At 36.4% G+C, this 27710-nt stretch overlaps 1 protein-coding gene across 2 annotated transcripts; it reads left to right on the plus strand.

Moving 5' to 3' along the window:
- Window positions 1-133: 133 nt before the first annotated feature.
- On the plus strand, window positions 134-27710 carry LOC103713364 (putative MO25-like protein At5g47540). 2 transcript variants are annotated; one of them, XM_026807062.2, is made up of 12 exons: window positions 134-531; window positions 4506-4667; window positions 4890-5008; window positions 5922-5996; window positions 10173-10266; window positions 15971-16030; window positions 21045-21083; window positions 24683-24751; window positions 25079-25177; window positions 26935-26979; window positions 27070-27172; window positions 27449-27710. In XM_026807062.2, the coding sequence occupies exons 1-12, from the start codon at window positions 412-414 to the stop codon at window positions 27505-27507; spliced, it is 1044 nt and encodes a 347-aa protein (XP_026662863.1). In that variant the 5' UTR covers window positions 134-411; the 3' UTR covers window positions 27508-27710. The 2 variants fall into 2 exon arrangements, with proteins under 2 accessions (XP_026662863.1, XP_008798485.1); XM_008800263.4 differs by lacking the exon at window positions 21045-21083 and having other exon boundaries at window positions 135-531.

Genomic DNA, 27710 nt, shown 5'->3' on the forward strand with positions numbered 1-27710 from the left:
TTGTGGGATCGTACAGTGGAGGATATTCATGTAATTTTTCTTTTTAATCCAGTGAACCTCATATTTTAAATTTTAAGATCTCCCACCATCGCCCGCTGGGATGTTTAAATCTCGGCCGCTCATCGGAAGAGGGGAAGAGAGAGACGGACTTACGTTTCGGATGGACATCGCTCCCCCTTTCTCGGCCTCGCCAAGGAGGAAAGGCCGCCGCTCTAACCCGGTGCCTCTCCTCCTCAAGCCCTAGCCCGCCTCTCTTCTCTCTCGTCGGCTCCTTCTACTTCCGGCGCCGCCCGCGCGTAACTCTAACCCTAGCCCGAGCGCCCTAACCCTAGCACCGTGTTGCGGGGTTGCCTTGCGATCTGGAGGCCCGGCTCTTCTCCCCGAAGCCTCCCACAGGCGAGGAAGGGGAAGATGAAGGGGCTATTCAAGTCGAAGCCGCGGACGCCGGCTGATGTCGTGCGGCAGACGCGGGACCTCCTTATCTACGTCGACATCAATTGGAACACCCGGGAGGCCAAGCGGGAGGACAAGGTGCCGATCTCCTATCCTGTTTCTCCCTCTTCTAACATCTGATCCGATTTGGCTTCCTCTGAGTTTTGGGTTTGAAACATGTTTATAGGCTCTATTTGATGATTTTAGCTGAAATTCTTGATTTTTCTGCTGACATTGGGTTTAATTTGTCCATTTTCGCCGGAGTTGCAACTTGAGGCTGCTCTGATGTGGGTTTTTTGTTCGTTATAATTTTACTGCATTCCTTTGGTAAATGAGAGAACTTATGGTATTATGATCACGAAGTTTTTATCTGTGATCAGGATTCCTATATTATAATGTGCATGAATGAAGTAAGTGTTAAGTAATAATTTTTGCTTTTGTCTTGTAATAAAGCTGCTTATTTCCATTTGTCCCTTTTCTTGTTTCATTTCTGATGAAGAAAAATAAGATTGCAAGCTTTCACTAACTGGTTGCTGGTTCTGTTAATAAAATAGCAAAATTCAAATATGATCGGGATTTTTCTTTGGTAAGATAATATGATTTAGGCTTGCCAAAGATATGAGAAATTTAAAAAATCTGTTATTTCTGCTGTCAACTAGTTTAGTTATTACATTGTTTGCAATAAGATTAGAATGTAGTATTTTGTGCTGGTGGAGAGTGGAGGCTCGTACTAAAGGAGGTTTTTGCTTGTGGAGGTTGTTGTGCAGTGAAGCAACGGAGCCTTTGTCTTATGATGCATCGATAGAGTTGACGAACCACTAAACTAAATAAGATTTTGTTAGTTTCTTTTCTATAGGTGGTTCCATGTGCTCATTTTTCTTTCTTTTTTTTATTTCCCTTTTTGTTTCCTGAGGAAAGATATGCAGTAACACTAGGATTTCATTGATTGCTAAAACTGGTGGAGGAGAATGTTATAAGAGTAGAACTTGCTCCTCTTGCATCCGAACGGCCTCCATTTGCTTCTCTGCCCCCATGAACTCTGACCCTTGCTCTAGCTCTAACCCTAGTGCCATGGTGTCGGGGGTGCTCTGCAATATGGAGGCCTGGTCCCTCCCGAAGCCCCCCGCCTGCATGGAAGAGGAAGATGAAGGGGATCCTTAAGTCTAAGCCACAGATGCCGGCTGATGTCATGTGGCAGACACAGGAACTCCTAATCTACATTGACCTTAACTGGAATCCTTGGGAGGCCAAGTGGAAGGAAAAGGTGCTGATACCCGGCCTCTTTCTTCTTCTTCCATCCTTTTTGACCTTCTTGTTATGCACATTTTCTTTTCTTCCTTTTTATTTTCTGGTTTGGATTGCTTTCATAAGTATACTTTGATGGATTCTGATTTGAAATTTACAATTTTCTGCTCACATTGGGTTTAAGTTTGTTCTCTTTTCATGCAGAAATTTGAACTTCTGCTGCTGGGGTTTGTTTTTTCTTCTTTTTTTTCAGTTTTTTGGTTGTGGTATATTTTACTTTGATTCTTTTGGTAAATGAGAGAATTATATGAATTAAAATAATTAAGTATTAGTCTACAGTCAGGATTTCTATTTTGTAATTTGCAGGAAGAGACTACTAAGTATTATTTTGTTATTTTCTTATAGTAAAGCTTCTTATTTGGTTTTTTTATCCCGCTGTTGGTATGCATACTAATTCTTTGCTTATGATGAAGGAGGATGAATAATTGTAATATTAACTCACTAGCTGGTTCTTCTGCATATAAAATGGAGAAACTCAAAGGCGATTGAGAATTGTTTTCACAAACATAAATAAATTATAGAAGTCTGTTATTTCCACAATGCGTTCTATTGTAGACTTGTTTAGTTATTATATTGTTTGCAATAAGATTGGAGTGAAGCATTTTGTGTTTGCAGAGAGTGGAGGCTGGTATTGGAGGAGTTTTTTCACTTGTGGTTAATGGAGCCTTTATCTCGTAATGCATCAGTAGAATTGATAACCCAGTAAACTAAATATAGTTCTTTTAGTTTCTTCTAGAAGAGGCTCAATGTGCTCATTTTCTCTTTTCTTCTACAGAAAGGTAGGCAGTAATTCTAGGTTTCCACTGATTATTATAATTCGTATAGGGAGAAAGATTTAAAAGTAGAAAATTCTAACATTAGGAATCACATAGGAAATCCAGGCATGGCCTCCGTAAAAGCAGAAAATTATAGAGTGAACACTGAGAGTTTTGAGAAGGGGAACCGAAACTTCTAGGCAGGAAGCTCTGGAGTAATATATCTTTTGCTTGAATTTCTCAAGTTATTTCAAGGTACATTGTTCATCAGACATCAGGTCACCCTCCTTTAGACTAAAGAAATTTCTTTTTCTTTTTCCTTTGTTCCATTAGTTCCAGCAAAATGCAAGAGCTTTGGTACCAGCATTTTCATTTACTTGCTTGTTCATAGTTACAGTCTAGAGTTATATTCATAAATGTGTACTCTCAGAACCATCATTGGCATATATTTTGCTGTCATATGTCCTAGCTACCGCCTACTGCATTAGGTTCATTGATGGATCGAACAAATGGCGGCATTATGTATTTCATATGTGGATGTGATATATTGCTTTTCCAGGAAGATAAATTTCGGCTCAATGGTGGCTGTGGACACAATTTTCATTGCCCTTCCAATAAATAGGTGTCATCTTAATGAGTTTTAATTTTAATATACGTGGAAGCAGGTGTGAATCTACTTCCAATATGTTGCACTATTCATGATGGGTATGGTATCTCTCTCTCTCTCTCTGGCTTGCTCACTCTTTCAGTGTGCGTCAGTGGATGCATATATTGGGGTTCAAGTTGCTGAATGATTTCTGTGGATGGAGTGTAACTTATATTTTCTAATAAGCAGAAGTTATGCCATGTATCTTGGACTGGAAGAATAATGCAAGAAATATTCCATTGAAAGCATAAGTCATAATTTTATATAAAATGCATGCACATGGGCAGACATAGGGGTGTACCAGCAGGGGCCACATCTCCTTCAAGGTTTCAAAATTCTCTATGAGAGATTGTTTAGCCATGCTTGACAATATCAGTGTTTGCAATTTAAACTGCCCCCACCCCTCTGGCAACCCAAAACTGCATTCATCATCAAAAACCCTCCGTTGATTCTTGTAATCTCTCTATAGAAGGAAAATACATAATAAGCCCCCAATATCTCCTCAACAAGAAATGTTAGCAGATGCAGTGGGGGCATTGAGGTGATTGGCCCCATTAATCACTAAGAGAAATGCTATGTGGCTCCTAATATGTGCGCACAAAAGTTCTGTGCACAAAAGTTCTGTCTGCCATGTGGCGGGAGGGGATATGTGGAGCCCTAGAATTGTTTCCCTTGGGCTTTAATTGAGTGCTGAGTTGCCATGCCATCTTTTTGTGGGCCAGAGAACTTTTCTCTGCACAAAACAGGCACCAAAGCATTACTTCGTTGCTAATAACGTGTTTTATCCTTGTTGATTATTTAACTACAGTTAAACATAGTAATTTAATCATCTATTATCTTTTTAAATTTTGTTCCTTATAATTCCTAAAATCTCTCCATCTCAATCACCAACCTTCACCAGTATTGCATTCATTACTCTTTTGTCACAATATTAGCGGTCAAGATTTAATTTAGTGAAGTATAGATGACTGGGAATATAAGAGAAAGGGCCCCATCCATCTGGAAATAAAGTCATACCAAATAAGTCCCCAATCAACCAAAATGGACCTTAGACTTGAGCCCAAGGCGTGCAAAATCATGACACATCATCTTCCAAGTCCATCCAGAAACATTGATTCTTCTCCTGGCACTAAGAATATATTTTTAATGCTTCTTGGTGTCCATAAAAATTTGTGGATTCATCCCTGTAATTTTCCTTTAAATTCTATCTGCCTTTTCTTATATGCTACTATTCTGTCTCAATTACATAGAAAGCATAAAAAAATGGAAGTAAGATGGATTATGTGGAAGTCCTGTATTCTTCCTTATCTTATTGATTAACATTTATTTATTTGTCGTTAATTTTGTTTTCAATTCTACCATTGCAGATGCAAGAGCTAAGCAAGAATATCCGGGAATTGAAATCTATTCTGTATGGCAACAGTGAAGCAGAACCAGTTTCTGAAGCTTGTGTGCAACTGACTCAAGAGTTTTTTCAAGGAAACACATTACGCCTGCTAATTGTTTGTCTCCCGAAATTGAACCTAGAGGTAAATATACAGATATACTATTGATATTGTCACAAATTGAACGCAACAAGCTTATCTAGGTTTATGTATCTTGAACTTGGCTTATTATATAATCTTGGCTAATCCCAGTGATATGCATTCATCTGGTCAACTGTATCCAAGCTTATGTCCTATCCTATTCTGATTGATATATATTCAGCTGTCAACTTGTTGCTGAAATCTGGTTCCTTATAATCTTTGCAGGCTCGGAAAGATGCTACGCAAGTTGTTGCAAATTTGCAAAGGCAGCAAGTTCATTCACGGTTGATTTCTTCTGATTATTTGGAAGCAAACAAAGATCTTTTGGATCTTTTAGTGTCTGGGTAAGATCTAGATTTTTAAGCTCTATAGGTAAAAACGATTCAGTAGTCCGAAACAAGCTTTTCCATTTTTTTTTGATAAAACTCTTGCCATTTTTACTTCTGAAGGAAAAATGCCATTACTATTGTTATTTGTTTGGCATCTAAATCTTATGCTTGAATATTGGTTATTAATTCTCGGAAGGTTTTTTCTGCTGCTGAAGTTGTTTTGGTTCCTTAAACTTGAAGAAAGTTATCTTTTTGGTGATGATGATGATTTTGGATTTATGAAAAGCTTCAGTTAATAAATTTTGTTGGTCATGTCTTTTATTATGAACCTGGGTTGTGCACTATGTGGCATCATGATAAAATGATGCGTGCAAGACAACATTAAGATTCAACCTCTTCCAAAAGGTTAATTTTAAGCGAACACAAACTATAATAGTCTGATATTTGAGGTCTCTAAGATATCTCATCTCGATATAGGGCATTTAGATGAATGGTGATTAGGAAAAGGAGGCCCTTTTAAAACCTATTACCAATGTATTAGCTGCCTGGATATTTGAAGTCATATGAATTAGTAGTCTAAGATATAGTGGTTGAAATTTCCTAGAAATATAGAGTGACAAATTGGAGACCTAGGGTCTGTTAGGTTATATTAATATGTACTATATGAATTTTATGAAAAAGATTTAGTCATATGAGTGGAAGCATTCACAAAATCAGGGAAACGGGCATAGCGATAGCAATTTTTATAGCAGCATACTTTAATTTTCAAATTTCTATTTGCTATGGACAGCTATATGTCAACTTATTTCCATGTTATTTTTCTATATGGGAGATGCAATGTCTAGGCTTCGCAGGATTTTCTGCCCTTGAACTATGACTATTGATGGGATTTTTATGTGGGGTACAAACTAATGGATTTATTATACAGTTATGAGAACATGGACATTGCTTTACACTATGGTGCTATGTTGAGGGAGTGTATTCGTCATCAAAGCATAGCAAGGTAAACTATTGTGAATGTTATTGATCTATTAGTTTTTCTTCTTTTTTAAAAGCTAAAAGCTTTATGCCTAACAAGTGTGTGCTGGAAGTTTATTGGTCTATTGAGATGATATTTTATAAAGAATGGAAAATGACAGCATATATATATATATTGTTTTTCAATGTCATGCGTGGCAGCTATTCTCTTGCCGTTATTGTATGTTCTGTATATTCATCTCTGGTTGATCGGCATGTGTTTTTCTTATGTCTTCGGTTATCATGGAAATGAAACATTGAGAGAGTTGGTGGCATGGGATTGAGTAGAAATAGGTGTTGCATTGCATTTATGTAATAGCTTTTCTGTATGTGTTTGTTGTTTTGCAATAATTGTTATTATCACTTGCTGATATCTTTTTATTGGTTTGATCATTCTTACTAATATTTTTTAAGGATGGTAATTGATAAGTTTATTTTTCAGAATTACTGGGATGAAATTGGTGAAGATGAAAATAACTTATTTTTATGCCTATAATATAGTATGATCCCTCAGTAATTCTAGTTCTATCATGAGCATCCAAGTTTTAACATATACAACAAGTTTTTTAGAGACTAAGATTCAGATGTCAATCAATTTTACAAGTCATATGTTGACATCTTTGCATAGTGTTGTTCCTTTAATACATATAGCATGAATTAGGGAAAATGTTGCAAACCAATTGAGTAAAAGTTAAAGCTTTAGGATTTTTAAGATTTCCAACATTTCGTCATCCTATATAATAAGCATTAATCTCTTCCATGTCACAAGGCTTATATTTGCGGAAATAAAAGGGTTCAAATCCTAACTTTAGAGGATATATCTAATCACATATTATTATGTGATATGCAACGAGACATGACAAGGAGCGTTGGCTCCAAGGTATGCCGTCTTAGTACCAGGCCTTGTACGAATGCCACCCTATTATTGCATCGGTACACTTGGTACATGGGTCGATTAGACGTATCGAGTGTCGGTATGCCTTCCATACGGCGTACTGGTACTGAACTGGTATGGTACGGTACACTCCGTGTCGTCAGATATGGTACGGTACACTTTGTGCCGTCAGGTATGGTACGGTACGGCATACCTTGTGTAGCTCCTTGCGCAGTAATGTTCAAAAGTGATTCAGATTATGCCAATTTTAGGTATCTACTATAAGATGTGATGCAGTGTGCTATGACACAAAATATCAATATACTAAAGTAGGTAGATATATAAAAATAGTCATGGATGTACACTAGGAAACCAACTCTTAATCTAATTTAATGTGTTTGGATTAATGAAATGGTGAATTCATAACTTTGTGGCTTGCCAAAACAAAATTAGCATCTAGTCTTGTTCAGAATCATGTTGGCCCTCGTATGCATATTTCATGTGTATTTTGCATTAAATTTGTTACTTTGAAAACTAATTACAAGTTAAACGAGATTAACACATTTTTTTTCATTGCTGGAAAAAAGTTTGTGGGGTAAACCAATTCACACATCCATTTAGAAGCACAGGAAGTTATCAGTCTGGATGTGCTGGATTAGTGAGTCTTCTGACTTGTATGGATCATCAGATGTTGATGGGCTGCAATATGCAGAGCAGTTGTAAAGATTATGTGCTCAACATGCTGTCCACTGATCTGGAATCCTGAGAGTTGGAAATTCATTATGTATGACCTTCCTCATCTCTCCTAAAATGGGGTTTGTGCTAGGAAGGAGATGCTACTTCATAAAAATTTGGTGTCTTCACTTCCTGTTAGGTGTTTAGCAGCTTTATCATTTCTCTTTTCCATGTCGATCACCAAAATCATGAACTATGTAGTTGGTAGACACTTAAGTGTGCATCTGTTGTTGCAAGAAGATGATTTGTTCTCCCTGGATCATTCCATCCAATAATCTTATATCTTCATAGATAGATCTATATTCCTTTGTTCTCTTGCCTTTGCTAGGCCTATATTCATCTCAAAGCAACCGATGCGCCCATTATTAACATGAACTTCTGTCTAAACATTTTTGCCCTTTCTTAATATAGGCTTCTAACTAAGATTTGCCGAATTGGTATAGGATGGGGTACTGGCCGGCGATCGGTTCTGAGATGTACCGACACAAGGAGAGTTGGAGAGGGAGGGGGAGAGGGAGGAGAGAGAGAGGAGAAAAGAGAGAAAGGGAGGAAGAGGGAGAGAGAGGAATGGAGGGAGAGAGAGGCCGAAAGAGAGAGAAGGCTCGAAAGCCCTCATCGATAGGGGGTCGCCCCTGTTTCATTTCGAAACAAAGGATGTTCTATTTTTTTTGTAAATTTTGAATTGAAATCGGCAAATGATTTACAGACTTTCTGCTAAGTAAAATCGGTAAACCATTTGCCGATTTCAATTTGAAATTTACAAAAGAAAATTATTTTGAATCGATGGGATGAACCATGTTGGTGACTGATTGGTCCTGTTTAGTGCATCCCAAACTAGATTCAGTAGACCTTGTTTCTAACACAACTGGTAGATGACTTCAGAAATTTGGTCTACATTAAACTTTTTGGGTAACTTAAATTAAAATTTGTTTAATATTTAGAAACATTTATATTAGGGTAAAATTCACATTATGAATTTGGCTCAATTAAGATAATGCAAAAAATACTATAAACATTTCAGACATGTTCATCGTCATGCTAATTCATTTTATATTTACATAAATATTGGAATATTAGTTGTTTAGGTAGTATTTGTTATGGCTTTCAGATTTCGATTTTTGGATTTTTTAAAAATTGAATCCAATTTCTCTTTTTTTTTTCTTTCAAAAATCAAAAACTTGAAACTTGTTTGGTGGTGAATAATGTGATGGTGATGGAGATGGTGGTTCGATGGTAGGTAGTGGCAGCAGCGGGTAGTGGTTGGTGATGGCCAGAGCAGTGAGTTGGTGCCCGAGGGGGGGGGGGATACGACTGGCAGCAATGTTGACAACTGGCTATGAGAGGCAGTCGGTGGCGATCGACAACGACATTGATGGCTGGTGGTGGCCAGCATGGGCGGCAAGTGGTGGCCCATGATGATCGACGGTGGGATGAGGTGGCAGCTGATTGTGGTGGTGGTAGGTAGTGGTAGGTGGTTCCTAGTTCTCAAAAAGGTCAAAACCACATTTTCTGGTGTCCACAATTTCCAGAAACTGGTCACCGGTTTTGAAAAATTGAAACTAAAAACTTGGTTACCAAACACCTGTTCTGCCTTTGTTTTTGTGTCTATGAAAATATTGAAAACTAGAGATTGGTAGCCATGCCATATAAGGCCATATTTGTTCACTTAGAAATGTGTATCATTCCTCTTATTCCCCTTCTCTCCACCGGTAACCTTCAGAAAAATGATAAAATGATTGTGTTCAATCTATTTTTCTTTTGATGGATTCTGTTTCAAGCGGATTTTGATTGAAATGATGCAGCTTGTTATTTTGGTTTTTTGTTAGTATATGGGGTTTCACTACTTTTATCAATGACATCAAGTTAGTAAAATGAGTACATTATTGAAGGTTTAAGAGTCATGGCAATAAAAGTGAATAGCAATGAACATATCGAGACCATTTTCCTTCTGCATATGGACTATGGAGAGGTTTCAGATCTTTATGCAACTAAAAAGAGAAGAATGAGAAAGGGAGGAGAGGACTCAAGAAAGTTTACTTTGACATGTAGTCCATGGTTGTAAAGAAAGGTGAAGGATTTACAAGAAGATATGTACAGAAATTGGTGAAAGGTTTGTTTTATATCATGTTTTTCTTCCATTTGTTATTTTAATTATTTTCTTTTTCTTTTGAAGTTAGCTCCAGAAAGGGGTTATAACTACTAACTAGATGCAGTCTTCTTTTTCTTTCTTTCTTTTTTTTTTCCTTTTTTAAACCTGTACGGTTTGTTGCTTGGCCATTATATATGAAAGTATGTGTTAATTTATCCATGACTTGAAGTAATATCATATCTAGAGTATGAGCAGTGATGTCTCTAGGCCATCATTTGCATGTTGATGTCTGCCACTATTCTCCAAGGATCTGTTTCACATGTATTAGTTCAATCTGTTTCATAGAGCGGTATCATTTCCTATTCAAGCATATTCTTTACATTAATTGACGATTATAACATTAATTGAAGATTATAAACTTATAATGAATTGCTTTCTCAAATGCCTAAGTTGTTCATTTGCAGGTATGTTTTAGAGTCTGAGCATATGAAGAAGTTCTTTAATTATATACAGCTTCCAAACTTTGACATAGCATCGGATGCCTCTGCAACTTTTAAGGTCAAGTTATTGCTTTGGTTCACTTTGTTCCTCTGCTTCAGAATTTATTATCACTAGTTAATTTTTTGGGCTTCTTTTGTGTATTAGATTTTTCCTGCCTGTTTTTGCTAGCAAAAATGCATTTGATATTAGTAATATCACACATTCACATACTCTTAATAACTACATGTGCTAATACTGGATGAGCCCCCATTGAAAATTTAAGATAGTTTCTGGATACAATCCACATGACCATCACAGAATATGCTGGGTCAGGGTGGAAGTGGCTCGCTGTTCAGCCTATGTTAGCAGGGATATTAGGGGAGTGGGGTAAACATGTGGTCCACATGCAAGAGAAAAAGGTGAAGAAGATGGATATGACTTCTAATGGGTAGATAGCATGATACAGGGAGTTATGGACTGCTACATCAATCACATTTTGGAGAGTAGGGTTTGGATCGTGTTTAACTGAAAGTAAGACAAGGCATAGGTGGAGTAGTGGTCTTACATAGTGGAAGAGGATGAAGGGCTGTAAATTTACATGAGATAAATTTTTAATCCTTTTAAGCATCACTTCATATACTTGATTATAGGGAGTCAGCAATATATACAAGGTACACCATATCGTACTGAACTGGATGGTACGGAACGTACCATACCGTACTGGTTCGATACCGGTGCGTGGTACGAGAGGCATATTGAAACTCGGTATGCTGAACCGTCCTCCGTACTAGACGTACCGACATAGTAACAGGGTGGCACCGCTATAGGGTCCAGTACTGAGATAGCGTACCTTAATACAAAAGATTAATTGCTATGCTTAAATAGTTTAGAGCGAAAAAGAAGTTTCCTAGTTCATGTGACATTTCACCATTGGCCATATTGTAATCTTATTTTAAATATTAAATAAATATATTTAAAAACTTTTGTTATGAAATGCTATTTTATTATGAAAAAAAAGTATGGTTTGCTGTATCGACAGCCATCTCGCTCCAATAGCGGGTGCAGCGTACCATACCAATGAGGTACTAAGGTTCAATATGGCGCAAGGGCCAAACTAGTTTGTATGTGGTGGAATCAATCACTTCTATCTAGTTTCATATTGTATGGACCATACTGCTTGGTTTCATGTGGTACCTTGGTTGGGCATGAAAAAAGGGTCTCCCGACCTTGTCTTGATGCGGGAGCTGTATCATACTATATTGTACCGGTATAGCTTCTCGTATCTGGTACGACGACCCTTGGAAAAAACCAATCTTTTGGTTCCCTTTTTTTTTAGTTGTTTACCGATACCTATTGATTGCTACTAATTTTATTATGCTAAGATATACAACACTATTGCCAAGGCATGAAAGTCAATTCACACACTAGAAGCACTCTCTACTTCATCCATCCAACCTGTAGCAATAGGGTTTAGTGTGTTAAAATGAGTGATGGGCCATGCAATATAAGCACTCACTGTTTATATACACGTAGACACACATGCATTTCTTGATGTATCTAATATGTGTATTCAGAATAAGTTTGGACTTTGTTTCGATATAATATCCTAAAATACAATTTGTGCCTTGGAGATGAAAAATTCATTTGTCTATACTAAACCTTGTCATCTTCTCTTATCCTCTAGATTTTTTCAAAGTTTAGGGGATTGTTGGAGGATTGCTTCTTGGCAATGTGATCATAAGCTGATAAGTTGGCTTGCAACTTTAGGGATCAAGATTATGTATCAACATTGGTAGGCCTTAAAGAATAAGTTTTTCTAGGGTTAGGTAAATTTGACAGTTTAATGTCCAGATTTGTGAAGATGGGAGAACTAGGCAAGATAAATAAATACAATTTTGGAAGAGCTAATAAACCTCCCATAAGGTTTGGAAGGTGGGGATGAACACTAGGAGGGGTATTCTAAGGTTTATAGGTTTTGGGGAGTTTCTTGGTGACCAAATATTAAAATTTTGGTTTCTTGGTCTGATTTGTGCAGAAAATTTAAGCATAATCTGCAGAAAGTAGTTAAGCAAGATAAAATTTTGATTTGCACTAAATTTGTTATGGGCGAATATACCCAATTGAAGATCGAAATTTTTTTGAGATTATTTTGCACTTAAAGCAACATGCACGACAACCAAGAAGGCCCTGAAAACCAACTAACCTGCCCTCCTTAGTACGCCATGAAAAATCTAAATTCATCCCATTGTTGATGCCTAAAACCCGTATATAACAATAATCAGATCCCCATAGAATCTGAGATAGAAGGAGGAGACTTGCACTTTTCCAAACCTAATTATTAATGGCTTCAAGAATCCCCAACAAGTATATAACTAAAATAAGACCTCTACATTGTAATCTTGTTTAAATTAATTCTCTAAAATCAAATTAAGAGACTACTTCTAACAGCACTGGACCTCACCCAAAAAGGCTAGCCAGAAAATATTATTTGGATTTCTTGACTCTGTATAAGTATTCAAGATCTACCCAGTGAATAGCGGATATGGGACTAAACATACGTTCGTACGGTTTCTTATATACTTCCCTCGTCTAAGCGCTGGCGTTTTTGCTAGGTTAAGGATTCAAATCCATTCAAATTTAATCACAAGCACCATGATCGACCCGTGGTCAGTCTTAATGGGCCTGTGTTGCAGTGGTTCCTACATATAGGCCATGGGCCCAGGTTCACTTTGAGATCATTTGTAACAATATAGGATCTTGCCCAAAAAGGCTCGCTAGAATATATTATTTGAGTTCCTTTGCAGTGTATAAGTACCCAAGATCTACGTAGTGCATAGTCGATGTGGGTCTAAACACACCCACATGGATCTTCACACTACCTTAAGAAGGAAGCAGTATTGGCTTCGTCCAGGTTTCTCTATTGTCGTGCATAACTTGAGTCATCCAGTATTGCTGATGCTTCGATATGCTCCATTGTTGCTTCTTACCTTGGATATGGACTCAAATAATGATTGTACAGATTTTGTTGCTGGATTTGTGCCATTGACTATATCGGTCTCAACACCTGCTAGTTGGTCTTTTGGGTTTCATGGCAAGCTGCTTTCTTTACTTAATTTGCACTTGCTAAAAGTTTGGCGGTGCTTCTTAGATGGTTGCTGACCATGTTGATCCATCATTCACAAGAAAACCTGGTTCAGGTTAGTGTAAAACCCGAAAATTTCAATCAACTGTTTGAATAGCTGACTATAGCGCCCCAACTTTTGAAAGTGTCTGAGTGAACAGCCATGCCTTGCATGGTTCAATATAGGAAATAGGAGATTTATAAGTTAAAATGAAACAAAATCCTCCTTATCCAACTTGATCTCCTCATTGGTTGCCCTATCATTCTTTTGTCTTGCTCCCCCTTTCTCCCACCTTTCCTGCATGTGATTCCAGGGTTTCCTTGCACCCTACTGAATCTCATTTTCACTTCTCTAGTTTTCAGTTTTCCAGTTTAGGTTTTTAAGGTCTCTATCTACTTTTCAGTCCCCTAGTTTAGGTTTCTAAGTTCTTCCAATACTCAAATGTAGGGTTAATCCTAATGGGATTATTAATGGGATTGTTGTTGTTTTTGTTGTTTTTATTTCTATCTTCTGTGTCAAGACTTGATCTCCTGACAGGGTTTCTGACTTTGTTTGGGTCCTTTTGGTCTAGCAAGGGCTTCCTTTCTTCTTATATCATTTTTTCTCTGATATGCTCTCTTGGTTCTCTACTGCCCGAGAGAACCATTGCTGATGATTGAAAGCCCCTGAAGCTTGAGGCCTGTCCTATTGACAATGAAGTTTGGGCTGGCCATCGGTGATCTTCCTTAGCGGTGAAGGTGGAGCATGGAACCTTGGTTAGATCAGGGTAGAGGAGAAATTTTGGCATAGGATGGAGTGGAGGAGATTTTAGGTTAGGATGGGCTGGCAACCAGTTGAACTGCAGACAACCTGTCGTTGAATTGTTGACATGTGACCTGGACACAAAACATGTTAGTGTCCATGCCAGATTTCAAAAAATGTGCTTAACCATTTTGTTCAATGTGGGCTACCTATTTTCCACCACCTTTCCTGCATGTGATTCCAGGGTGTCCTTGCACCCTACTGAATCTCATTTTCACTTTTCTAGTTTTTACTTTCCTAGTTTAGGTTTTTAAGGTCTCTATCTACTTTTCAGTTCCTCAGTTTAGGTTCTTAAGTTCTTCCAACAGTCAAATGTAGGGTTAATCCTAATAGGATTATTAATGTGATTGTTGTTGTTGTCAAGATTTGATCTCCTAGCAGGGTTTTTGACTCTGTTTGGGTCCTTTTGGGCTAGCTGGGGCTTTCTTTCGTCTTATATCATTCTTTTTCTGATATGCTCTCTTGGTTCTCTGCTGTTCGAGAGAACCATTGCTGATGATTGAAAGCCCCTGAAGCTTGAGGCCTGTCCTATTGACAACGAAGTCTGGGCTGGCCATTAGTGATCTTCCTTAGCGGTGAAGGTGGAGCATGCAACTTTGGTTAGACCGGGGTAGAGGAGAAATTTTGGCATAGGATGGAGTGGAGGAGATTTTAGGTTAGGATGGGCGGGCAACCAGTTGAATTGTGGACAACCTGTCGTGGAATTGTTGACCTGTGACCTGGACACAAAGTGCCCAGGCCAGATTTCAAAAAATGTGCTCAACCATTTTCCACCTTCTTTCTTGCATGTGTTTCCAGGGCTTTCTTGCACCTTACTGAATTTCATTTTTACTTTTCTAGTTTCCAGTTTTTAGTTTAGGTTTTTAAGATCTCTATCTACTTTTCAGTTCCCCAGTTTAGGTTTTTAAGTTCTTCCAACACTCAAATGTAAGGTTAATCCTAATAGGATTATTAATGTGATTGTTGTTGTTATTATTATTTTTATTTCTATCTTCTGTGTCAAGATTTGATCACCTGGCAGGGTTTTTAACTCTGTTTGGGTCCTTTTGGGCTAGCTAGGGCTTCCTTTCTTCTTATATTATTCTTTCTCTGATTTGCTCTCTTGGTTCTTTGCTGTCTGAGAGAACCATTGCTGATGATTGAAAGCCCCTGAAGCTTGAGGTCTGTCTTATTGACAACGAAGTTTGGGCTGGCCATCAGTGATCTTCTTTAGCGGTGAAGGTGGAGCATGGAACCTTGGTTAGATCAGGGTAGAGGAGAAATTTTGGCATAGGATGGAGTGGAGGAGATTTTAGGTTAGGATGGGCTGGCAACCAGTTGAACTGTAGACAACTTGTCGTTGAATTGTTGACCTGTGACCTGGACACAAAATGGGTTAGTGTTCAGGCTGGATTTTTAAAAATGTGCTTAACCATTTTGTTCAAAGTGGGCTGCCTATTTTGGTGAGAGAAGGATTCATGATGTTGCTATCAGATTCACACATATACAGACATGTACATGCTTGCATATGCATACGTCATGTATGCCCTTCTGCTTCATTTTATCTTTGCATTATCTGTTCTTGAGCTTGATTTCTTTAGATAACGTTTGCATATTGCTGATGTTAATCGAGGCCTCTTATTTGACTCTGACTATCACTTTCATCAATTTTGGCTGTAATATTTGTTTTTTTATAAATGTTGGGAAGTTAATGTTTTTGGGGCTCTAACTTGTAAGGCATTAGATGGCCTTTGAGTGACCTTTTCTGCCATTCCTCGATCTAGCAATGCTCTTTCTATGCTGATGGCAGCATTTTGATTTCTAGTTAACTGGCACATGTTCATGTTTAGTGGTAATATTATTCTTCTACTGCATTGCAGGAGCTTTTGACAAGGCATAAATCAACTGTTGCTGAATTTCTTTCTAAAAATTATGACTGGGTAAGTACACTTTTTGGTAGGCCTATTGAACTTACTTTTTTGTTATTTTGTGTGTTGTGGATTCATTCATCTAGGAACTGTTTCGTTCCTGAATAAACCTGAATAAATCTGAACAAAGTCCATTTTTGTTAGCTTTATTCAGCTGTTTTCAGCCAAGTAATTTTTCAGTCCACTTGAATAAAGCCCCAATAATGATGGGTACTTGGAGATATCAGGAAATTGTAAATTACCTTTTGGATACTTATTCAGTTTTAACCAGGTTAAAACTATTTGGGGGGTAGGGGCCGAATTATGTTATCCGGATAATGATACATAATTACCTTTTTGAATAATGTTATTCAAATATTCAGGTTAGACTTAGTTAGGAACCAAACTAGGACTCGGTGGATAGCATTTAGGTTAAATGAATCAGAAAACAAAATAATTGTAGTTGTTATTTTTTTCATGATATACGCCTGTATATATATTGTTGTATACCAAACATTTGACATGGAATGTTGTAGTCCTGCTAAAGTTGAAATTTGGTATGCACTGAATTCACTGCCTTTAGTTTGAAGAGAAGGCTAACTGAAGTTTGTCTATGCGTGGGTTCTTGCACATGCAAGTGCTCTTAATTTTTCCCCCTTTTTTCTGAAATATTCATGAGCAATTATCTTCTGCATAAGGCATTGTAACCGAACAGAATGTTAATTGTATAAGTAAGCTTAAATGTGTGTGAATTAGTGTGTGAGAGAGAGAGAGAGAGAGAGAGAGAGAGAGAGAGAGAGAGAGGATGTTATTAGATATTTGATTTATATTGTTCGAAAATATGGATATTTATAAATAAATGGAATAGTCATTATTTCCAATGAAAGTTTAATGATAGCATCATTCCAGTGGATCCCATCTTTTTGTAGACTAAATGAAACTTAATGCCAAATGATAACCATCTGTAGAGATGCACATATATGCATGTACTTACATATGTATGGATGTTTGGATACATATGTATATGCATGTATGCATGCATTAAGGGCTTTGGGTTGTATCTTTCACATGAAAGAATGATTGATCTTCTGTTGCAACACCGACTGTTGGATCTTGCCCTGCATAGATCTCAAAGCACTCCAAAAACCTCCATTCATCTGCCTGCACAGACCTCAAAACGATCATTGCACGATCAAATGATGATTTGCGAGAAGGAAGATGAATCCTTTCGTGTGAAAGATACAACCTTTGTCCTGCATTAAGACATGTACATGTATGAATGTACATGCATGCATATGGTTGTACATGCTTATTGCAGGTGCATGCGCATGTGTATCATTTGTCTAAATGGCATACTCTGGACCTGTCAATTGAAGATGCTATTTATATCATATATGGGGCTTTGTAATTTATGACGAGTCATATGTATTACCTATTGAGCTTTACGTGTTGTGGACATGTTGCACCTAAATTATACACCATGTGGGAGGTATAACATAAAGCTTTGGAAATTTGTGCAGCCACTTAAAGGAAACAGATAAATCCTTTTTTCTTATTCTTCTGTGAAGTATTTGCTATTCAATTTGAAACCTAGGAATTATCAGAAATGAATATATTCTAACCATTAAGATTTGATACATTTGGCATTTGGAAGGTGTGTCTTGATTGAAAATCAAGTCCAAACACAAACCACATCATTTAACGTGCCTGTTTTCACATTTTCCTTGCTTATTTGGGATTGTTTGGCTTAGCAGTTTTAGAAAAACAGGTATGTAGAAAACTTATAATCAATGGCTTGTGCAAAGATGGTTCTTTGGTTATTTTATATAAAACCTGTTTTTCCAAAGTTAAAAAATCATAAACCTGAAAACTGATTTTTATGAAAAATAAATATCCCCCTGCTTTTCATAAGACATTGTTTACATGGAATCATGTTATATGGTTATCTATTGTAGAAAGACCTAGAAGCAACCAAACAGCCTCTAATCCTTGTAGGAAAATCCATGAGACTAAAGTTTTTCCTTTTTTAAGAATTGAATGCTTTATTTTTTGTGTCTACGTTGTAAAATATTGGCATATGCATGCGTATCTCAATAATGTATGCATATACTATCTCAACTTTCTTTCAGCAATTTTCATTCTGAAATTATTTGTATTTTGGAAATCTTCAGTGCTCAAATGTCAAAACTAGAACTTCATCATCTGGGTTTAAGAATCAGTGTCTGATTTCCTATTTGGATGATGTATCGACATTATGCTTTACTTGAAGTGATTGCAAATGATGTCTTGGGCAGGATGTGATTATGCCTTTTTAGTTTTTTTGGCTGACATAGTAGATGCATAATTTATTTCTCGAGAAAATAAGTAAAAATAGATGCATAGTCTTGATAATCAAGTAGCTAAACATTTCATATGTTTCTAGTTTTTTTTTTTTACGGAATTTTACTGAAAGTTTCTGTCTAGAGGACATGTTGGCAGCTGTTTTTGATGCCAAACTGACACAAAAACTGTTAATCAATTCTAAAAATTGGCGATCTTCAAGTCAACATTAATGTTGGCTTGAATTCTTATGATGTCATGGATACTATTATTCCCTTGATGCCAACATCCATGGGCGTATTTGGCTGCTGGATACTTTAAAATATCGTTGTGGATTAGGAAAATGTTTTGGAAGGTCATCTTGTGCTGAACCATCCTCTTTGTGTGATGCGCTGCATGCGGCAGAACATATAACTTGAAGGCATCTATTCAACTGAGGAGAAGAGGTGGAGGAAGAGGTTAGCAGGTTTGAAGAGGCTAGCTACCAAGCTTGCAATTGTGAGATTTTTGGGAGAGTAGGAGTCACGTTGTAACAGATTGTTTTATCTCATATATGAGTTTGGTGAGGACTTCAACCCCAAATGCATTATCTACTGACATCCAACATATCATTCCATGTGATTCTTGTTATGTGGGATTTCTCATGAAAACATGGCCAAGCAATGAAACGCCGTTTGCTTTCTTTCAAGTACAGTTTAAGAAGAGTTTGTCAAATATTCTGTTCTAGATATTGATATTGGAGCACGAACCTTGCTAATTAGTAGAAATGCAGGTTTTTTTTTTTTTTGAGCTATTCTTTATTCTCTAGATATCTTTCATCCTCCAACCACCATCTGAAGATCTGCCTTGAGTCTTTTATCTTTCCTCCATCTCTTCGTGGTCCTTGGGACATTATTATTTCTTTATACATCAGTTCACCTTTAGTTTTTTATAGTCTTCTTGGCTTGTCAAACAACCTGATTTAGATTTGCTTTTTATTCATCTTCTGTTGCTTTTTGTAAGCCCATAGTTTCTTCCTTTCTCTTTAATTGGAAAGTTGTCCTGGGGTCTTGGCATCTAGTTTGGCCTGGTATGCCCATTTAGCTCTTCATGAATGCATTTAGGCATTTATTGGAGCTGTAATTGCTTTTATTATTTCTTTGATTCTTACATAGCCTCTATATCCTTTAAATTGCTGGTTTGGTGTTTTAGTCTCATCCATATTAAGTTATGATATATAGTTCATGGTTTTGTGTTTAGGACACATGGAACATACTTCTTTAGTAATTTGTGAAAACCATTATGGATCTTATATTATAAGCATGTAATGGTCTATCTTGGCTCGTACATGATGAATCTTCCCTTTCATAGTTTGGCTACAACTTTGTTTCTGTGTAAGGCCATTTTGTTCGCTCCAAAATTTTGCTTGTATTGCTTGCACCTCTGCGCCCAACATCTAGACACTTGATTTGGTTTCAGCCAGGCCCGGCTAAGTCTTAGTCTAGGTAGTTTTAGAGTTTTTGGCCAAAACGATCAGGAAAAACCTGAAATTTAAAGAAGATAAATCAAATTAGGAAAATTTTTGACAATTTATGAGTATTATGTTGTTTGTAACATTTGGATTTGTGGTTTTGATTTTTCCTCTAAGCTGCAAGCATGAAATGATTATTACAAAATCTTTTGTAAACAAATTAAGATGTTAAGAAAAAATTATCTAATGTTCAGTTCTTTGATAAAAATTAATTTCTAAATGTCTGGTGGTTAAATATTGTCAAGTGTAAGTTTGCATATAAATTAAAAACTTGATATGATAATTGCCATCATATAAAATACTAAATACCAACATATAACTTATTATCTATTAGTTCATTGATCAGATTACAATTAAATATACTTCATCTAAATGCCTATAGGATTTAAGCTAAGATTGAACAAATCTAGCTTAAATCTTGCAAATCCACTATTAAGGGGCATAATCTACTACATGCATGCATTTTCTCCTCATTTCCATTTCATAATCTCTCAAAAATCACAAAATGATCTAAGGATCGCCTAACTGGTACCTGTAGGCGTACTGGTCGGCCACCGGACCGGTTCAGTACCGGTAGGTGTATCTGTTGGCCACTAGACCGGTTCAATATCGGTTCGGACCGGTTGGGATCGGTACTGAACTGGTTACCTTGACATAGCGTGTGCAATGCACTGTGGTACCGGAGTCAGTGCGAACCGGTTCGCATCAGTTCCTAGCCATACCAGATGGAACCGTCCGGTTGCGTCTGGTACACATCTGGTACCAGTTGGTTCTGTATGGGGCCGAAACCATTTTTTAACGCCGAACCGGACTGGTCCGAGATCTGACTGGTTCAGTACGGGCTGAACCGGCCGGTATGGGCCGGTTTAGCATTCCTTGAAATTATCCATTTAGTAAAAGCCACCTTTCTCGTAAATTATGAGAGCCACACTTTTATTTCTTTCAATTTTTTAGAACATTGCAAAAACTGCATGTTTGATCTTTAAGGAAATGCTTCTAACAGTTAATTTATTATTGGATGTTTGAGTGATCAGAAATTCAAACTATATAGCCAAATATACTTAGAGAGATGAAGACATGCCCTAAAAATGAAAGTACATACTAAAGTAATCAATACATGGAGTTTCTGCTATCAAAAGGAAAAATAAATATACTTTTCATGGTACGTGTTGATCTGAAAGTGGCTGAACGTGAGTAAGATACAATAATTTGCTTCAGGTGGAACTTATGGAAACTGATTCAAATCAAGATTCTGAGGTCAGTTTAGGCTTGGTGTTCAACATACCAATCTGTTTCTGCCTGTATTACATACTGCCATGTTCAACTTGAAGAATCCATGTCAGATAAGTTTCAATGAGTCAATTATGTTTCAGACACTTAAGTGCTCTAAAATTTTATATTGCAGGTCTTACAGATTGAGTTGGAAGCTTCTAACAATTAGTTTGACCCTTCATAATGACATTAGAAGGGAGGTTTTCTTGTTTATGCATTCTGAAGCTTAAGTTAAGACTGTAGGTATTAAAAAAACTTTGTGTAATGTCATATTATTGTATCCCTCAGCTAATTTATGAGTTTGAATGAGTAGCGTGCTTATTAAAACACCTAAATGTATACATTTGTTTCAACATCTCCGAGTATACGTAATTTAGTTAAAACTGTTCTTCCCTATGCATCAAGGAGGAAAGAGGTGAGGAAAGGGCCAACAGATGTGAAATATGATTAGGATTAGAGCTGGCTGTGCATTACCATTCTATATGTTAAAGGAATGAGCTTCATTTCAGCCATTAGATCAAAATCAAGTGGCTGAGGTGATTTTGCCTATACAAAGTTTTCTTCTTCTCATATATATGTACTCCCATCCTTAATAAATTTGTCTGTTTTTAGTTTATTTCTTTTTTGTCTATTACTTTTTCATTAGAGGGAAGAAGGCAAGCGTACCTTCTAATATTGTGAGTAAACAAACACATTGATTACATAGTAGGTTAATACAATGGAACAAATAAATTGAAAGGATTGAATAATAATTAATAATACATGTACTCATATCTATGTTTATATATTTGCAAACATTTTTAGAGCAAGATTGACGTAAATGCAAGCAAGCTAATTCTACCTCATGTTTGGCTCATATAGATTTTGAGCTCAAAAACGTAGCTTGTGTTCAGCTCATTTATTAAAGGGATGAACTCAGTTCAAGCTGAATCTTGAGCTGAAACGAGCTGCTTGCAAACAACTTGGTCATTTGTTAGCCCTACTGACGAGGACTATGCATTCGTTTAAAAGCGTTTGTCTTGACTTTCAGAAATAGTTGAAATGACTACATTAGAAGATAATGCCAGCTTAACTTTGGTGGAAACATATGCTGTGAAAGAGGTATTAACGTTTGGGGGTTGTCAGGCAAATCAGTACAACCTACTTTCTTCCTATTCATCTACCTAATATTGATATGAGACTTATCTACTGCTAGGTCAAAGTCATGCTTTTTTCACGTATGTAGTTCATTTATGTTTTGAGAATTTCTTCATTCAGTTCTCTTTCATACTTCTTTAAATTCTCTAAGGGTTGTATTACTTAAGGTAATAAAGATAGCATAAGTGGTTATCTTAGAAAGTTTCTTGAATACGTGTTTATGGATTTATGGGACGTAAAGTTTCTTGAAGTTTCTGTTGGAACATTATGACATTTATAGTTAGTGATTATATGAATGTTTTGTCAAAGTAGTTTCACAGACACCTCTTTTTTTGCTTTTGTGTGCATTATTAAACTAATAACTGTTCACTGACTAAAACATTTCTTAATAAAGATAACAAGGGTTGGGTATGGGTTGACAATGCATACACTTTTTTCTCTTTGCATGCTGAGATATACTTAGTCAACAAATTATAGGTTATTCAGTATTTGTTGAAGAAATACTAAGTTCAACAAAAGTTCGATCTAGATATTAGATCATGTTAAAAAATACAGTAGACATTGTTTGTCAACTTTTAGAGCAATCACTAATTTTTAAGTTTCAAATCCAATCACTAAATCACTATATGGAGACTTAACAATCTGAGAGGCCTATTAAGCATGTAAATAGATATCTAAATGACTTCACATACGGCATGAGCTTTAGATGCTTGAAGGGTTCCCTTTGATAGCTTCGTGCCTTATAGCAGTTTAAGGTGCCACTGAAGTATTTTAGGATGACCATATTCATCTCCTGAAATGCTTAAGTACTTGTATGGTGTCTATATTTATTATGTTGGTAACAACTAGTGCAATTGGTAAAGTTATTGGGCTGTATTACTCATTGATCTGGGTTGAAATCTTGCCTACAACTAGGTGTTGGCGAGGGCTGAGGCTAACCTCTTCCCCTTTCTCAAAAAAAGAGAGTCTATTTTCATCTCAAGTTGACTTGTTATAATTATCTTGCTGTTCAAAATGCTATTAGTCAACTTAATCATGAGGGCATTAAAGTTATTGCCTTGTTCGATAAAATACCATGCAATTAAATTTCAACTGATTTATGAAACTGGAAACCAGTTCGCTCGTTTGAATGTATGAATCTTTGGCTATGTATGAGAAACCTGTTTGTACCAACTTAATTAGGTAGGCTTATTGTAGTCTTTTTATGGACCCTTTATCTCCCTGCATAGACTCTTTGCTTGTATGGGGAAACCTTGGTTGGATGCTCATAGAGCTTAAACTGCATGGGAAACTGATGTTTGAGGGTTGGAGATGATAAAACCACATTTACGCATTGTCCGGCACCTAGGTTTACTTCAATTTCTTGCAACATAGCCTTATTGATGCCAAATCATGTTTGCTATATGTCAAATCATAATGCATCTGCCCAAACACCTTCTTTGCATATTTGACATGTTTATAGAAGGCATAAAAGTTAACTCCTTGTCTGATAGCATGATGGAATGGAAAGGAAACAAGAAAAGAAGGCCAAGGAAAGGAAAAGCAAGCTCGGAGCCTTTAGATACCAAACTAATATAGAACACTTAGGGGATGGATTGCTTATGCATAGATGGGCTCAACACATGAGGAGAATCATGGAAATAAACATAAGAGAGAGAAATACAATAGAGACAAAGGAAGGAGTGAGAGGGAGACAAGAGAGAGAGATAAGAGGAAAGAAATCACTTTCTTTCTCGACAATGCATGAGAGAGGGATGAGAGGAAAGAAAACGCTTTCTTTCTCGGCAATGCTCGCTCATATAATGCAGCTCATGACTATCCTTTCACTATCCCAGGCACTGCATAACCACATGGCTTTAGCTTCAAGTAACTGAATGAAATAAAAATAGAAACTTGGCTGCCCAAGTAACTAGACTCTAAGATACTTAAGTACCAGGTAACCTAATATATTAAAATACACGTAACTTGCGACCCATTTAACTAGTATGCCATGTAACTTAAGGCCCAAGTAATCTAATATCATATATCTAAAACAAATACAAACTTATTTTATGATTAAATCTGAACTATCAAATAACTTTGATGCCCCAATATTTCTATTGACACTTCTAGAAGATGGTTGAGGGTATACATCATCATAATAAGAAATTAGCACATGATCTAGACCCTTGACTTACTGGTTGACTTGTGATTATCATTGATCCATAGCGTGCATGTTTTCAACCAAATATTAAGTTAATTTCTGCTTGGATAAGATACCAAATTGATCCTAAACACTAGCAGCCAGGTGAGCATTCATGAAACTGAAAGCTTCTAGTTTTGTCAGAATTTGCACTTTGTTTTTAACTCAGACTATTTATATTTTATTTGTTTTGATCTTTTATCTGCTCTCATTGTTGTCAGATTGATAGTATTTATTTTTTCGGGACCATTTCTTGTGCTTTCAGTTTTTCAATGAATTTAACTCAAAGCTGCTGGAGTCTCCCAATTACATAACAAGAAGGCAAGCTATCAAGGTATAATTACTTTGATGTTCATGGTTTTGATTATTATAAAGACTACTGATAATGCATATCAAGAAGTATAAATAAGTATTTCCAAATCTTATCCTCAATACTTTGTACCTTTAGGAATTTCTTTTTAACACACCTCATATACAATGATCAAGAATTTACTAAGGCCTGCATTTTGTGGTTTCTGTTTTCACTAATGAAATAATAATTGATTTTTTAATAATTCTTTAAGAGGGTATTTATATGGTTTAGTTAGGATGTTTCATGGTTTTTATGTATTAGAGCATCTCAGAGCAATGTCTTTTTAAAGCCCCAGTTTTTTTTTTTCAGCTTTTGGGAGACATGTTACTGGAACGATCAAATTCTGCAGTTATGATGCACTATGTTAGCTCAAAGGACAATCTTATGATTCTAATGAATCTTCTCAGGGTATGGTTTATCTTGTCTTCCCTTGTAATTATTGATGTGCATTTTGTTATTTTACCATTAACAACAGCTGAATGCTTCTAGTTTGCAAAAAACCAAGTGTTTTCCCTCTTTTAAGATCTCTGTTGCATCTCCAACTTATATTATGGATATTTTAGAGAACTAGCATGTAGACTTCAAGAAAGTTAGGATCAAATTCTCTTGAAATGCCTTAAATATATTTTTAGAGAATTATTGTGTCAAGACCACTCTCGGTGTCTGTACAAGGGTGGAATCAAGGGAGGACCAGCGGGGTCTATGAATTTTCTTTTTCCAGATGTCTATGGGTCTTGCAGCCGCCATACCCATTCATGAATGAGAACATCCCTCATGCCTAGCTGCATTTATGAGCAAATCCATGTTTGGCAAAGGGAAGTCATCTTTCGGAAAGACGTCCAAAATAAAAAAAAGGATCTTTATAATCTCAGCTTGTCTCAGATCCTGGTAAATTCTGGCTCCTGCTTAATATTCTGTGAAATTAATTTTAATTAATGCAAATTTAAGAGTTTAGGCTCCTTCCAAATCTCAATAAATTCAAACCTCTTCCTAATAATTTGGAAATTAGTTTTGATTAATACAGATAAACAGAGTGTTAGATTCTTTCCTTGTTTAAGTATATCCAATGTCTGCCCTCTTATCATGGCCATCTCCTAAAATTCTCCTACAAGTCCCGACCTACTCTCATCTCTTTCAAACCAAATTTGTTGCTTGTCCTGCGCTCCTAAAATTCTATATCCAATTACTCCCTTCATTAATAGATACATTCAGACCTTGTTTAATTCTTGTTGTATGGAATAATGAACATATTCAAAAAGAAATATTTTGAATAGAAACAAAGTGAACTTATCAAATTTCATGAAGGGATCTTTCTCAGAAAAAAATGTGAGGGAAAGATACAAGCATGTATATGAAGAGAGTGTGTGTGACATGTTTCCACTAGTGACTCACGGATGCAAATTGGGGTGTGAGATGCATTACATGGACACCAAAGAAAAAATATTTAAGTAAAAAAATTAAAATATTGAATTAAATTGTCAATTGTTAAAAAATTGGCCCCAAAAGGTCTTTTGATCAAAACAATAGGCCTTAGCAGGCCTCCGACAAGTTGGATGAACAAGGATGTTGAGCAATCTCAACCATCTGAGCTAAAAAACCAAAGAGATTTTATTACTTCCGTTCTTAAAGTATGCTTATTCGTTAATTCATTAATCAGATTTTATTGGTATCAATGATCCAAATTTCTTGTAAATGGAGGTCCTTCATTTAAATCAAAGGCTTTATGAGTTGTAAATTTGGAATGAAATTCTCTCGTGGGAATGTTTATTTTTTCTGGTTTGAGACCTTGATTTTGCTGCCAACTACTTATATACTTGTTAGTGTAATTATATTAAGGTCTCTATTTAGGGATAGAATGGTGCAGATAATAGGAGGTTGAGATTCTTTCTATTAATCTTAGTTTTTTTTCCTTTTTTTGTTGGTTTACATTATCATCATAAACCATGATGTGATTTGAATAAGTAATGATTGGACTGTCCTGATATAGGTGATGTAGGGCTTGTCATGAAATTATACTCAATGTGGGATTTATTTGTGTATGTGCCAATTCTAAATCATTAATAAGTAATAAAGTACAGAGATATGCATTGTGCTCTGGCTTGTTTGCACATGCTTGCATGATTATTAGCATATTCTCAATTATTTGACTTGATTCTTAATCACAGGAATCAAGTAAGAATATCCAAATAGAGGCATTCCATGTATTCAAGGTGCGGTGCTAGTGTCTTTGCTTGTTTTCTAGACTAGCCATTCTTTTTTAGTTTTCTGAATCATGAATAATTCTTTGTTTCAAATTGCAGTTATTTGCTGCTAATAAAAATAAGCCCCAGGAGATAATAAGCATACTCGTCACAAACAGGAACAAGCTTCTTCGGCTTCTAGCTGACTTTAAGACAGACAAAGGTGCCATTTTGCCTTGACTAGTGTCCGCTTTGAGCACTGTTCTCAGATTATTTGTGCAATCCATGTGCTTTTTTCTCATATTTAGTGTATATTTTCATATCATCACGTGAGGGTTTTTTATGATTGTTAACCTTTCCCAAGTTAAATCTTCATGTTGTTTCTTGTTGAATCAATTCTATAGTGCAGCACTGTAGAAACTTCACTTGCTAACATTCCTGCTATTAGAAATTATTTGGATTGGAGCTTATGACATCGCATCTTCATCATATTTTGCAGAGGATGATCAGTTTGAGGCAGACAAATCTCAAGTTATCAAAGAGATAGCTGCCCTGTAAGTACCAAGAGTTCTCCTGCATGGTCATGTCCGTTATATTATTTTTTATTATGTAATTGTAAATTTAGAAGATGGAATCACCCTGTTTTGTGCTATCTGGCATGGAGTATGCACAGACCATTGTTCTGTATCTACAGAAAAAAGATAATCTTCAGAAACATCAATCAGTAAGAAGATGATGCATTCTTTATTTTTGCCTTGTAA

Source organism: Phoenix dactylifera, chromosome 6 (genome assembly GCF_009389715.1).
Source record: "Phoenix dactylifera cultivar Barhee BC4 chromosome 6, palm_55x_up_171113_PBpolish2nd_filt_p, whole genome shotgun sequence".
NCBI lineage: Eukaryota > Viridiplantae > Streptophyta > Magnoliopsida > Arecales > Arecaceae > Phoenix > Phoenix dactylifera.